This window comes from Periplaneta americana, chromosome 9, assembly GCF_040183065.1.
Source record: "Periplaneta americana isolate PAMFEO1 chromosome 9, P.americana_PAMFEO1_priV1, whole genome shotgun sequence".
NCBI classification, from domain to species: domain Eukaryota; kingdom Metazoa; phylum Arthropoda; class Insecta; order Blattodea; family Blattidae; genus Periplaneta; species Periplaneta americana.
The window spans coordinates 60,194,225-60,209,125 of record NC_091125.1 but is presented as its reverse complement, the minus strand read 5'-3'; the positions used below and the strand labels follow the sequence as shown (position 1 = coordinate 60,209,125).

At 35.4% G+C, this 14,901-nt stretch overlaps 1 protein-coding gene across 3 annotated transcripts; it reads right to left on the bottom strand.

Moving 5' to 3' along the window:
* Positions 1–3,217: 3,217 nt before the first annotated feature.
* On the bottom strand, positions 3,218–12,935 carry LOC138705987 (uncharacterized). Of its 3 annotated transcripts, none has more exons than XM_069834841.1 (4): positions 12,914–12,935; positions 6,280–6,555; positions 4,946–5,535; positions 3,218–3,845 (listed from the first exon to the last, which is right to left on the bottom strand). In XM_069834841.1, exons 2-4 carry the CDS (start codon positions 6,532–6,534, stop codon positions 3,461–3,463), a joined length of 1,230 nt encoding a protein of 409 aa, XP_069690942.1. In that variant the 5' UTR covers positions 6,535–6,555; positions 12,914–12,935; the 3' UTR covers positions 3,218–3,460. The 3 variants fall into 3 exon arrangements, with proteins under 3 accessions (XP_069690942.1, XP_069690940.1, XP_069690941.1); XM_069834839.1 differs by lacking the exon at positions 12,914–12,935 and adding an exon at positions 11,358–12,367; XM_069834840.1 differs by lacking the exon at positions 12,914–12,935 and adding an exon at positions 10,419–11,290.
* Between the last annotated feature and the right edge of the window lie 1,966 nt (positions 12,936–14,901).

Sequence of the window (14,901 nt, the reverse complement as noted above, 5' to 3'; positions counted from 1 at the left end):
AACACTCATATTATCAAAATATTTTTAATATTTTTATTATTTTTGTGATATATATATATATATATATTAATAATTTAATTAAAATGAAATAGATAATTTCAGTTTTCTTCATTTACTGTAGGCCTACGTGGAAGGTTTAAGTCAGTTGACGTCAGCACTCGCTGAAATGGGTAAAGGTAACGAGAGCAAAGTAATGTGCTCCGTCGTGCAGATGGGAGCGGTAGAAAGCATACCCGCCAGCAGTCACGGTTGCACGCCAGTGCAATGTCTTATGCACGGGTAAAAGACGCTAGCCCGAGGGTGCACTGTTCTGATGACCACTGGTTTAAGTGATCACCTGTTAGGGAAGAAAGTCAGCTGCCATTTCGCTAACACCCTAAGCGCCTCTTGCTCCTTAGTAGAAGTAAGCCGATACAATCCGCAACTTATCGTTGCTCCTTAGCAGCAGCGGACTTATGCAACCCACAACATATCAGCATTGCAAAAATAAATTAAGTTTGAATATTATCATTGTACACGTATATGTAATACATCCAGAATATTACTACTACTGGCTTGAGCAGCCACGTTCTACGCAATTACAGATATTCTACAATCCCTTGCCTTCCCTTTTAATTCAAACATTGCTGTCTTCTTCTAAAATACCTAATAGGCCAACAGTGACATCAGGTTTATATAATTAAATTACGTATTTAATTTTAGCTGTTAGTATCTGCTATCCACTTGTAAGATATGTACCTGTAATGAAATCAAATTTTCATAATTGAAAACCTTCCCAGAATAAGGATGTAACCAACAAAAGTGCAATTCATGTTTCAGGGGAAAGGAAAATATTTTTCAGAGGCAGATTTCATTAGGTCTATATTTACTATTACAACCATTTGATTAAACAAGGATGCAAGTTTATTCAGCTATAGAATGCAATAATTTATTATAAATATATTAAGGAGCATCTTCTGTGGACGTCTGGAGGAAAAAACTGAGGAAGAGAATAGTGAAGTACTTTGTGTGGAGTGTAGCATTGTATGAGGCAGAAACATGGACATTACGACGAAGTGAAGAGAAGCGATATAGAAACATATGAAATGTGGATATGGAGAAAGATGGAGTCTGTGAAATGGACAGACAGAATAAGAAGCGAAGCTGTGTTGGAAAGAGTGGATGAAGAAAGAATGTTACTCAAACTGGTCAGAAAGAGGAAAAGGAATTGGCTGGGTCACTGGTTGAGAAAAAAACTGCCTACTGAAGGATGCACTGGAAGGAATAGTGGACGGGAGAAGAGTTCGGGGCAGAGAAAATGTCAGATAATAGACGACATTAAGATATATGGATCATATGAGGAGACAAAGAGGAAGACAGAAAATAGGAAAGACTGGAGAATGTTGTATTTGCAGTGAAATACCTGCCCTTGGGCAGAACACTATGAATGAATAAATAAATTCTTTAAAATTACTTTTTCCACCTACATCACATATTTCAAGAATCTGATGTTACATTCTTCTTCCGGAGAGGTCTTCAATTATCTTTAGGTATTTGAGTGTAGTTATCTGTATCTTAATTCCAACATTACTGTCCTCGTTTGGAATGCCTATAAAATGCTTAAAAAAGAGTATTTTAGAACCTATTTTGATATTTTAAAATTTATTTTAGGTGTCTGAAAATTGTGGTATAGCACACATTAGTCAATGTTACGTAATATTTCAATAGATCCAACCTTTGACATATACTATTCAGAAATCCTGTTTTAACCCACTTGCCAGAGCGTTCTTTGTGTTTTTAATATCCCAAATCGGATCTTGGGGAACAGTTCAGGATTGTAAAGAAAGTTAGAGAAATTTCATATACAATCTGAGATGTTCTAGAACCTCCAGGAACAATTTTTGAACATTACAAAACATTAAAAAAACGTGCGGAACAATTTAAAATTTAATGAACATTCTAGAAACTTCTGTAAAAATGTAGAAACTTCCAATACATTCTAGAATCTTTTAGAAAAGTCTCTATCCTTAACTATATAAGTAACCCACCTAGTCCAGTAAATGAAGTTGTCACCAAGCAATTGAAGAATGCTACATAGCAACTAAATCAATAGCAACTTTGTAGTGATAACAGAGATCTCCAGAAAAATCTCTGTCACCTTTCTTGCAACTGAAGTTCCTCGTGGAGATATATTTCTTGCTCCTGATACAATGCTTAAGACACGTTGGATGACCGGAACCATTCATGATATCATTCTGAACATATTTAAGAGAGTTTCCATTGAAGGTAAGAAGAGAAAACTGGGATAGGGGATACAGGAATATTTTTGTTGTGAGATTCTGTTTTAAAGCGTGGTTTCAAGCTCGACTTCCAAATTCTGCTCCTTTAAATGACCTGACGCTATTGAAGAATCTGCACCATTGCTCGTCATATATGTTATCTCAGCGAAGAACTGATTGTCCTTGCTTTCTTCTATAAGGATATATCAATAGATATGCAAACCGAACTGATTTGTGTCTACGAAATGATAGTAATGATGATCACTCAAAAAGAGTGACTGTCGATCTGAATAACAATTTGGAGAAAAGTGTGGACTATTTTATGTGAGCCAACACTTCGACTTTTTTCGATATACTTGGTCTTTAATTTAAATTCACAAAATTGGATCCGAAACTCAGCCAATGTGATGGGAACTACATTGCCATGGGAAAGTACACAAGATCTTCCAATAAGATTGCATTAACGATACGGAAGAATGCATTGTCTCCCTGACCCCGTAACATAATCCATTACATATCCAGGATGAACAGCAAAAGAACTTTTTTGTGCAGGTTGCCAGCGATACACCACTGTGTATTATGTTCGTCATGTGACATTGTGGTATAAAAATTGATAAAATAAGTAATACATTTCATACTTACTTGTACTGTATTGCCTTTTGTTTAAAATAAAGAAAATTCGACGGTTCAAACTTTCTCAACTCTAAATTTCATCTAAAATTTTTCACGTTTTGGGAATATAATTTTTTTATTTTGGGACAAGTTAGACTGGTGACCTTTTTCAAAATAAAATTTCTGTTTCCCCCCATTCTGAGGTCAAATCTAATGATGGGATACATTTAAAATGTATGTACTTGTGTAATCAGTGGATCGGGAGAACTATTGACACGCTGTAGGTTATACATAATTTTTTCTGAACTACGAATTTTCTATAGAACATAAAATGAAAGAACATACGCTTTTAAATTTGAGAGAATTTTACTGTAGTTTACATCTTTGTATAAGTTATAAAATTTCGTTACTAAACACAGTAATACTTTGAGAAATTGTTTTTTGTTATTCCTCACATACATTAGATTAAAAGAGCATTTTACAAAATGATATTGTAATTTAATAGCTTTAAAAATTCTCGTGTACTGTATGTACCATAGTTCTAGATTTATGAGATCAGATGTTTCACGGCTCATCAAGAATATACAAATTCATATCCATCCTCTTGCATCAAACAGAAGTAACAACTTCTTCAATGAACTTTTGTATTTCTCAGTCAAGTGGATAACTTTATTTTCTTCATTCACACTTTCAATATCAGTGACCTTACTCCTGTCCGCCATAGCGACGCTGCGCAACACGATGCTACAGAGCACTGCGAAGAAACCCCTCTTCTCTAACTCTTCATTAATCAGACCCATGGTAGGCTGAAGATGTGGATGCTTCAACAACGTGAGGATCTCGCAGAGTGTGTTGTGGTACTCTTGTATCAACAGTTCGGAATGATCAAGCGCTTCAGCCGAGGCACTCGTATACATAAAATAGTGCAAATCCACAGCCGGCGATGTCCAGTAAGTTAACTGGAAGTCAACAAATCTGGAACAAGACAGCAATAAATAATGAAATTATTCAATATTTTATGGGCCTACTCCATTCTTCATTGAAATGTAATATATTACGATTATACTCATAAATGAAGGGTTCAGAGCCAGAGTGGGCCAAGCGTCATTATTTAAAACGGAGGAAGCAAGATTTAAAGTTAAGTGAATGCCATAGTTTAATTAAGATTGACATGTCATTTAGTTTTAATGTGCATTCTTTATATCACTTACTGTATGTTTCATTAAATTATCCTAATCACTTCATTTTAACCCTTTTCTTCGTTTTTTATATATGGGGCTTGGCCCATTATAGCTCTGAACCCTTCAGGTGATGACTACAAGATATTCTAGACCTTCACGTTGACAAGGACTAGATTCTCATTCTCTCTGCGGAATTGCAAACTGTGATCGTTGATGCTATGTAGCTTTCTCTTACATACATGAAGCAGAATTAAATGTGGAATGGCTTTTTCGATACTGTTCTGGCTTTGGTGATAATAATTCGGCTAATATTGTGATGGAATTAGTTTTGAGCTGAAATTTGCCAGAATATTATGTCATTTCAACGTAATTGTTTACACGTGAAATAGCATTTCTAAACAGCTACAAACATGTCATCAGGTGTATTCATAGTAGGCCTACTTCTTCTTCAGGAGAAAATAACCATATTAACAAATAAGGAAACATCTATATTCTGGTTGAAAATATTCGAATATCACGAACTGGATCTGAAAATAAATGTTTTCTGACACACCGTCATTCTCCCAACATTTAAAAGAAAATAAAAAGAAGAATTAATCGACTCCACTTTATAGTGCTCATGTTTAGTGTTAATTATTTTACATTGTAATCAGATCGAATTATGAAGCAACGATAATCATCCAAGACTAGTGACCTTAATGAGCTCTAGTTAATTACTAGAATAGTCCATCATCTGATAATTGTACATGAATAACACCTAACATTATGCAGAACTACGTGGTAATTACTTACTTCACTCTAGTGAAAGTAAAAATTATAAATATACATATATACATCCATATATACATACACACACATATACACATACTATGTGTTTCATAATGCATAACCAACCTGAATTCCTGAACTTCTGCAGTGTCCTCTGAGTAGCGGAACATCATGTTATTAAGCCATGGATCTCCATGACAGAGAACATTGGATTCGCCATTTCGAGAGATCCCCAGACGCCATTTTTCCACTGCTGTGTCACGAAGCTTATGTAGCTTTTTAGCGAACCTGTCCTTATATTCTGGCCAGGTGTCCACTTCTTTTGCGACTCTGCTAATATTTCCTTCAATAAATTCCCTCATTCCTATATCTTTATCTATAGAAAATAGGTTATCCATGAATGGTTCAAACATTGTAGAATCTTTTTGGTGCTGAACTAAAGATGCTGCATGTATACGTGCAATTGTTCTTACGACAAGAAGGCAGTGTTTCAAGTCCAAACCAGACATCCTGTTGTCTGCAAGTCGGAAGCCTTTAACTTTCAGATCTTCCAATGCTATTATTGAAGCGGTTTCATGCGAATCAGAATATAAGTATTTTGCAGAAAATGGTTGATTGTTTAGCGAAGGAACTTCATCCAATAATTTGTACATTGCCGGGAACATGATGGAGAAAGCAGCCGTTTCCTGGTCGAATAAATTTCTCTCAGACATCATCTGCAACAGCAATAAAATAAATCCATTTTACAGAGTCATATCAGAAATTCTTTCTTTTTTTGAAATTTTAATTTTGCTCTCTGTTATAGATACGCGAATCGCAATAGGCCAGGAATAGTTTTGTAAATACACAATACCTGTTATATACGTATAGGTCTTTGCTTATTGCAATACAGCTTAATGCATTACTATTGAGAGTGATGAAATAAGTGATAATATAAATTATAGTAACTTGATCATATGTATCGTGATGTCAAATGAGTTATATGCAGTCGTGAATTATTGTACGAGAATTATAGAAAGTGCTGTCTAATGCAAGTGACCGCACTGTCCCTGTGTCTGTATATCTCTCTCTTTCTCTGAACCTGTCCCTTTCTACATGTGTTCCTATCTCTGTGCGTGTCTCTCTTCATCCGTCTCTTTTAGTCCCTGTTTCTCCCTTTATCTGTGTCTCTCTCTGTATCACTGTCTGTGTCAATCTTTTTCCCTCTCTTTCTGTCTCGCTGTCCGTCTCTCTTTGTCCTGTGTCTATGCTGTCCTTCTCTGTTTCTCTCCCACTCTGTCCCTTTTTCTGTGTCTGTCTTTGTCCCGTGTCTTTGCCTTTCTTTTTCTGTGTCTAACTCTGTCCCCTTTCCTGCGCCTTTCTGTCATGTCCGTCTGACTCTGTTTTCTTTCTCTGTTTCTGTGTGTCTGACGGAAAAAAAAATTTTAATTGTGTCATCTTCCTATAGTAAATGAAAATACCTTAGCAATTACTCCTTCTGACTCCTGCTTTGAAGCTTTAACGATGATAGATATTCCTTCTGTCTCATTTCCTTGCCTAAATTTGACAACGACTCTGTGCATATCACTTGCGTAATTGTCTCCAGCTGCTGTCGCTGCCTTCACCTCGGTAGAAATTACTGTGATGTTGTTGTCTCCTTCTGCAGATCTCAGAGCCTTCTCAAGGAAAGAAGTACTCATCCATTTCGGCTTACAGGTCTCGTTATTACTTGTCATGATGTCTTAGTACGACTTTATCTGGAATAAATTATGTATGATATATTAAATCGCTTAACTTTAAACTGCAATTATGTTACCACTAACTTCAATTACTGGAGAAGGATTTGTTAAATATTTATCCAAAATATAATGAAAATAGGAAATAGGCTACATATTGAGTAATACAATAAAGGACCTATTGCCTAACATCGGTGTCAGATACTATTGCGCCAAAGGAGTAGTAATGGGTGCAGGTTGTATTGAAGTAAACGCTCGTAGAATAAATACCCATACTAAAGTAAATACGCGAATGTTGAATGTTTATATCGATTATCAGTCAAATAGTCCACTGCGAAATGTTCACTGCAAAAATGTCCATCATTTTTTAATGTCGAGTATCAAAGTGTCCCGAGTTATCAAGTGTCAAGTATAAAATATTTCCGCAGTCAATAAATGGCCGTTATCTTAAATGTCCATAGGCATTAAACATCTAATATCAAAAATGTCCATATTCATTAAATTGTCATTATAAGAAATATCCGGAGTTATCACGGGTACGGTATTATGAATGTCTAGAACTGTTTATTAACAATGCAAATTAATAATTTAACAATGAAATGTAATTTAATGAACATGTTGGAATAGATCCGATAAGCGGGAATCTATATGTTGTAGGTCAGTAGTGAGTAACAAATTAAGCATTATCCCTAACCGAATAAATAATAGTGAAATCCATCAAAATGGATGTATATATATGATAAATTGCGAAAACTGTCCAAAAAATATATTGGACAGACACGCAGGAATTTTAAAATTAGATACAATGAGCATATTTCAGATTTCAAATACTCGTATAACCGTAACAAATCTAAACTTGCCACACACCTAATAGAGGAAGGCCACGAACTCACTAATATTAAAGAAGATCTACAAATGGTTAAAATCTTAAATAATAATAATAATATTATAAATACAGCAGAAGAATATTATATTGCGAAAACGTATAACCAAGGAGTCCCTCTCTTAAATTATCAAATTACCAACATTTCAAATCCATAATTTAATCTGTTTAAATTAATCAGCTTACGCAACCCTCAGCATGATCCAGCCCTTACGCCCCTCTCTACCCTCTCCCTACGTCATATGATGTATTGTTAAACCTCATGTGAATACGATGTAACCGTCAGTCTACACCGACCTACTGAAGTAGTACGGTGCTTTACTTGCTCCTCACGATCATGTAAGTTTATTTCGCATTATGTTTTATATTCAACTTTTGCTTTTATAAAAGAAATTAGATTCACTATAATTATAAATGAATTAATTAATTTCGTAACAAACCGATCGTTTGCACAGTGTTCATAACGGCCTTGACTGACAAATACATCGTGAGTTCAACCTACACCCAGAAGTTCATGCACAACCAGCTGAATGATGTCAAAATGCTACTATCTACAAGAATCGGCATAGACTCATAACTTTAACTGCTAACGTCTATTTGTGAACTTGTTTAACTTGACTATTGATTATAATGTGTAACTTAGTGAGTATTTATTTAATTGTAAAATATTATCATTTATATCACTTGTACACACAGCATAATCATAATTGTTCTCTTAATATATAGGGACATCATTTTATTTTTACTAACATTTTTAACATTAACCTGGCTATACCGTTGGATCAACGCCGTTTGTTACCCCCTTCCACGACTGGAGTTCGATGATACTGGCGTAATATACAAACAAATCACTTTACTAGGTATAGGAGGGAAGAAAAGTAGTTCATCCATTTAGATAAACAAGGAAATATCGCGCTTTTGAGTTTGATCATTTTCATTAGGTTTTTGTTTAATCAAAATACAGTACAGTATTAACAATGAGTGTTTTTACTCACGAACTGAGCTGTCCATGTGGACGTATTCAATATGCAGTGTGTATATTATACTATCTACAGCACATTACCGTACAATATAGAGAATGAAGTTAAATTGAAAAATAATCATAAGATGGATATTTAAACACATTTTTGAAAATGGTGGCCGTTCATTTCGATACAAACTTCAGTTCTAATGTGCATATTAACGCACTATAGACTATTGCACCTAATCCCAATTACCAGTTTCGTCCTTCGTACTAGTAACTCATGTTGAAATAATTTTGCACCTACTCTATAAAAGAGTACCTTACATACTGTAAATTCAATCTTCACTTCTGTCCGATCCGAAAAGATAAAATTACTCAGACATACTATCTGCTGTCCGTCCAAGTGGTTATGTCGTAGGGTCGTAGAAAGGGAGGAAATCACGTGACAGTTAATTACTTAACGAGGCACTTTTATTTAAGTTATTCTAAACGGTTGTAAAATATTACGTAGACGTCAAATTCCTAACAGAAATTAATATTCTCAGAAAAGAGCTAAGACAGCCCAGCCACTAGCTGGCGTATAAAAGCTGGTGGGGGAAACCGGGATACGACGTAGGCAAATGGACGACAGTACCTGTGCGAAAATGATTCAATATTGAAAACTCTTTCGTCACTGGAAAACGCGAACATATTTTTGGAACGTACTGTTTACTACGACCGTAAGGCTACTATGACTGTATATGCGGTCTTGGATCTGTGTGGAGAACGGTTGAACTACATTAGTAGAAGGGATGGGAGTGAAATACATTCCAAAACTCAGGTACAATAAAAATTGAAGTAAAAATAAAATGATGTCCCTGTATATGATCTGATGATGGCTCATGTGAGGCGAAAATGTTAGTATAGTTTGAAATAAAAATTTGATTATTTAAAAAACTTGTACATTGTATATTTATAAGCATAACGAAGGCCACTACTCAGCTGTAACATATAAATGAAATGTAAGCTAAATTTACAATAACCTGGAACTAATTATATTGTCTCGTTTTCTTCTTCATCGGGATCATCATGAAGTTTCATGAAAGTGCCCGCAGTTATTGTTTCACATTGTTGTTGTCCATATATTGATTGTATCGGTGTACAATCCCTTCAATTCTCCGTTGACTTTTAATATATAGGCTACTTCATGCTTACGGGGTAACTTATTTAATGTGACCATTGTGAATTTGGATTATGTTATTCTCTATCTCATTTCTGTTCTTGAGTTATGTCTTCTATAAATTTTCAAATACTGACATGATGTCAGAAACCATTTATCTTAATTTATAGTGGAAACCTTTCACTATTATTGGTTCTATGACCATCTTGAATTATTATTTCATAGGAATTCCACATGGGAGTTGGGTATCCTGGCGGCATAGGTCTCCGAAAAGAATATTATAGGCAAATATAAGTTACCATATATTGAACATTTTCACTTCTGAACAGTTCTTTAGGCTATATTGCAGATTCTGATTTATGTACATTTTTGTATAATGGACATTTTAACTTGTGAACATTTCTATATATTGAACATTTTGACTTTTGGACATGTCTCCATATTGGTACTTTTGTCTAGTGGCTTTATTTGATTGGACGTTTTAGTTGTGGACATTTTTGTAGTAGACTTTCTGTATAGCCTATCAAAATTGTGCTGTGGACAAATTGAACTGTACCGTTTATATCATACCGAAAATGTTATCAATATTTCATCAATGAGGCTGAGATATAAAGGAGTAAAGAGGGAAATTAGGCAAGTATTGAAGAAATTGTGGTATATGTTACCCTTTGGCCAAATGCAGTTAATAATCGAGATAGTAAGAGTTGTGAGTTGTCGTCGTTGTACCGTCACCATCTTGTCGTCTTTGTACCGTCACCATCTTGTCGTCATTACCGTCACCATCTTGTCGTCGTTGTTACCGTCACCTTCTTGTCGCCGGTGTTACCGTCATCATCTTGTCGCCGCTGTTACCGCCACCATCTTATCGCCGCACTTACTTGCACTATCTTGTCGTCGCTGTTATCGTCACCATGTTACCGTCACCATCTTGTCTCCGCTACCACCATAATAATCTTGACGCCGCGGTTACCGTCACCATCTTTCGCCGCTCTTACCGTCACCGTCTTTCGCCACTGTTACCGTCAACATTTTGTCTCTACTGTTACCGACACCACCTTTCGCCTTTGTTACCGTCACCGTCTTTCGCCTTTGTTACCGTTACCGTCTTTCGCCCTTGTTACCGTCACCGTCTTTCGCCTTTGTTACCGTCACCATCTTGGCGCTGCTGTTACCGTCACCATCTTTCGTCGCTGTTACCGTCACCATCTATCGCCGCTGTTACCGTCACCATCTTTCGCCGCTGTTACCGTCACCATCTTTCACCACTATTACCGTTACCATTTTCTCACCCCTACCACCAACTGCCACTGTCACCATCTTGTCTCCGCTATTAGTCACAATATTTTCATCACCGCTACTTAATTACCATGTTGTCATTGCTACTGTGATTACCATTTTGTCGGCGCTAATGCATCACCTCATTTTTTGCTAATACCACTACCAATATATAACCACAATGACCACTATAATAAGAATTTGGACCACTAATTGTATTTATGTCCGCCACAGTGGCTCTGCGTTAATGTATGCCCTGTACATCCAAGTGGTGTATTGTTCAATGCTCGGTGTGAACAATGGAAGAAATTTATTTTCCATCTCTGAAACTGGGTGGTTGTCCTGTGACTACTCAATTGTGCTTCTGAGTCGTGCTAATCCTACATATAGGAACGCTCGCAATGTGTGGGTGTGTCTAGTGTCGATTCACAGTAATATATCCTCCTTACACTATACAGTATAAGTTTCTAAGTCTGTAAAATATAGGAACTAAATATATAAAAAAGAAGTGCTTATTGATATTATAAGAAAACACTACTAACCTTCGTATTGAGAGAAATCTTCACCTTTTTTGTGCTCCGAAAATAACGCAACCTGTTCTGCTGATGTGCTTATTGTTATTCACTTCTAGAATAACCGTTATATCGCGTCTTTATACATTGTTCACTGATACGTACAGGCGCATTAGGAATCTCGTAAAGGAGTGGGTCTCAGAAATCATCTATCGTGTTCTGTTCGTGTCGAGAGTTTTATCAAGGTTAAATTGACGTCATTGTGGCAGAGAGAAAAGCTAATGCGTTAGTCAGGGTTGCCAGATGTCCCGATTTCCCGATTTCCACATAAAAATCCCGAGTCCGACTTCGATTCGAGGCGGGACGCAAAAAGTCCCTACTTCAGAAAATTAACATCACTTGTATAATTTCCTCTTTACCTAGTAACTATTTTCTTCTAGGTCTAAATAGTTACATTAAATTTAAATTAATTTTCGTAACAATGTATATTTGCACATTGGGAAAAACGAATATTTCGGCAAGTGTAAGGTTTGTGACAGTGAATTCAGTGGTGAATGTTATATTATTTCTTGACATTTAAAAAGAGACGTTCATCAGAAATGCCTGGTGCAGAAAATGCTAAAGTTCAGTGATAAATATGTATATAAACTCTTAAAATGTATACTGTATGTCAAATGGTGGTCACAAAATAAATACGAATTAAAATGTCAATAAATTTTAAGCCATTGTAATCAATTAATAAACATTGAAATTTAATATATTTCGTGATATGTGATGTCATCTTTTGGAATTTGTGCTTTACAATTATTAATAATAAACAGCTTGGGAAATCTATAAGACAGAACTACTGTTAAGTCATTACGTTAATAATTTGGCATAACATATTATTGTCACAAGTCCTTCAGAAAGATGCGAGATGTAGAAGTACAAAGTAATACTGTAAGTTAGCCAGATAAATATTGTTTTTTACAGCACGTTCTCTTATTAAAATTGAGATTCTTATTAGTCACTTCAACTGCACGCAGACGGATGATTTTTATTCCTTTTTTTTTTTAACAAAACGTAAGTGATGTATAAAAAGAAGGAAGTATGTCCCTCCTTGGTGTATCTGAAATCTGCCAACCCTGGTTACAGTTATGTGAACAATTCAGGTGAAAGATGCATGTCATCCTTGAGAAATAACAGGAAATTTGTCGAATAGTTATGTATTACTATGCAATCATTTATTTAAATGCACATGGCGGGGGAGCACATTTCTTACTTAAGTCACTCTACGCCACTTGTCTAGCTCAATCGGCTGAGGCGATAGACTGCTGATCCGGAGTTGCGCTCGGGCGTGGGTTCGATTCTCGCTTGTGCTGATTAGGTAGTTGGGTATTTTGCGAGGTTTTCCCAAACCGTAAGGCAAATGTCAGGTAATCTATAGCGAAACCTTGGGCTCATTTTGTTAAATACCATCTTGCTATCACCAATTCCATCGTCGCTAACGTAAGTAAACTTGTAGTTAAATAACCAACTATAAAATAAAAAGTCACTGTGTGAAAATATAGAACGAGTAAGAAATTTCAAAATATACAAAGTCACACATCTTTACACATATCCGCCAGCACGTTCGTTCTTCAGTCATTTCTTCTGTCCGCATATTCAACGGCGTGTACTTTGGTACACTTTTATGTGTTAATGTATCCATCCGCCGCCTGTTGTCCTAATCTATTCTTGTTATCCAACTGATAACAGTTCTTGTTATCAGAACTGATAATTCTGATAACAATAAGTTCATTTAATACAAAATACTTTTGGAGGAAAGATTGAGATTCTCAATTTGTAACTTTGTACGATTTCTTATCTAAGGCCAATAATATATATTGATAATTGCATGCGAACTTCTCTTGACGAGTGAAATAAGCACCAAGCGAGGTGGCTCAGACGGTTACGTTGTCACGTTTGAGACTTTTGAGACTCACATTCGGGAAATTCCGAGTTCAAATCCCGCAGCTGGCCAGTATCACTGGGGATTTTCGTGGTTTCCCTTAGTGACAAAGATAAATATTGGATTGCAAATGTACATATAAATGTATGTGTATGTATGTATGTATATATGTATGTATGCATTTATTCACACTGCAAATGGGTATATTGTGGTGTAATGGATACTCTTTTATTATCTTCGGGATTATGGGTGGGGTCCTTGGACCCAAGGAGACGAAATAACGTAGAATACAATTTCTAAGTTGAGTAAATAAATGTAAGATGATTTATTCTGGTATATAATCCTGGTACATCTGTCACAGGATCACAGACGTACTTCACACAAGCAATGATACAAAGACATTATTTTCCCCTTTACACGGATTTTTATAGACTAACTCTCAAAGTCACTCAAGGATTAGATCAAAGTACAATTCTGATGAAATGGTCTCAAAAGTTTCGTGAAGATCTTTCGAGAGTGTTCTATCAATAGCTGATGCAACATACCGATTCAGTATCATCATTGTCTGTGGTTCAGGGTTCGATATTACGCTGGAAGAATGATTGAATTTCGTAAGAATAAGTTGGCGTAACATCGGCGTAACACCACAATATACCTGGTGGCAGTGGTAACTAATTACACTCAATAATGACAATTAATAATAAACACGACTAATAAAAATAATAATAATAATAATAATAATAATAATAATAATAATAATAATAATAATAATAATGAGCATCCTAAATTAAATGAAGTATGGTCACTTAAAATAACATTTAAAGTAAACCTAATTTGTATCTTAACCCTAAGTTCGAACTAAGACCCACGAGTGTGACAGGTTCATACCTGCACAAGTACCTTTCGGGACTACACTTATTTCGCTGTCAACTCACTCACTGCACTGATTCTACCTGATTTCACTAACACTTCTAACCATTTCACTGTTTAATACTTTGCACAGCCACTTCACTGACACCAACACACTTCACTTACACAATAGACTTCACTGACACTACACACTTCCTCACTGATAGAACACTTCAAATAACAAGATATCAATTACACCCTTTAAGTAGTGTAAATGATTCGCCTTAAGCACCAATCTCATATGTAAACCTTTAAACAAATGTAAATCAGTTACATGTGGCGTTGGTTCCTTACGCCACTCTTTCTTTTACCTTCCTACTCTTCTTTCATTACTTCTCAATAACGATTGTTTTTAACCCTAGGATGCATGAGCTACTTTTCCTACACATTTACATAACATGGGTCCATTGGACCCGTATGCTATTTAATGAGGAATTACACATAAAAATGGAATAATATTAATCTATTATTTAATTGAATTTGAATTTAGGATGTTTTGTGGAAAATAATATAAATTTTTATAACTAAGTAACATGTGAATATACAAATACATAATTCTATTCATTTATTTCTACAAAATAGTAATGTAGGTTCCTAATGTTTTTCTTTGGGCAAAGAAAATAATATAGTTTTATAACTAAGTAGCGAATGAAAATAAGTTCTTATTACAACACAAACACATAATAATAATAATAATAATAATAATAATAATAATAATAATAATAATAATAATAA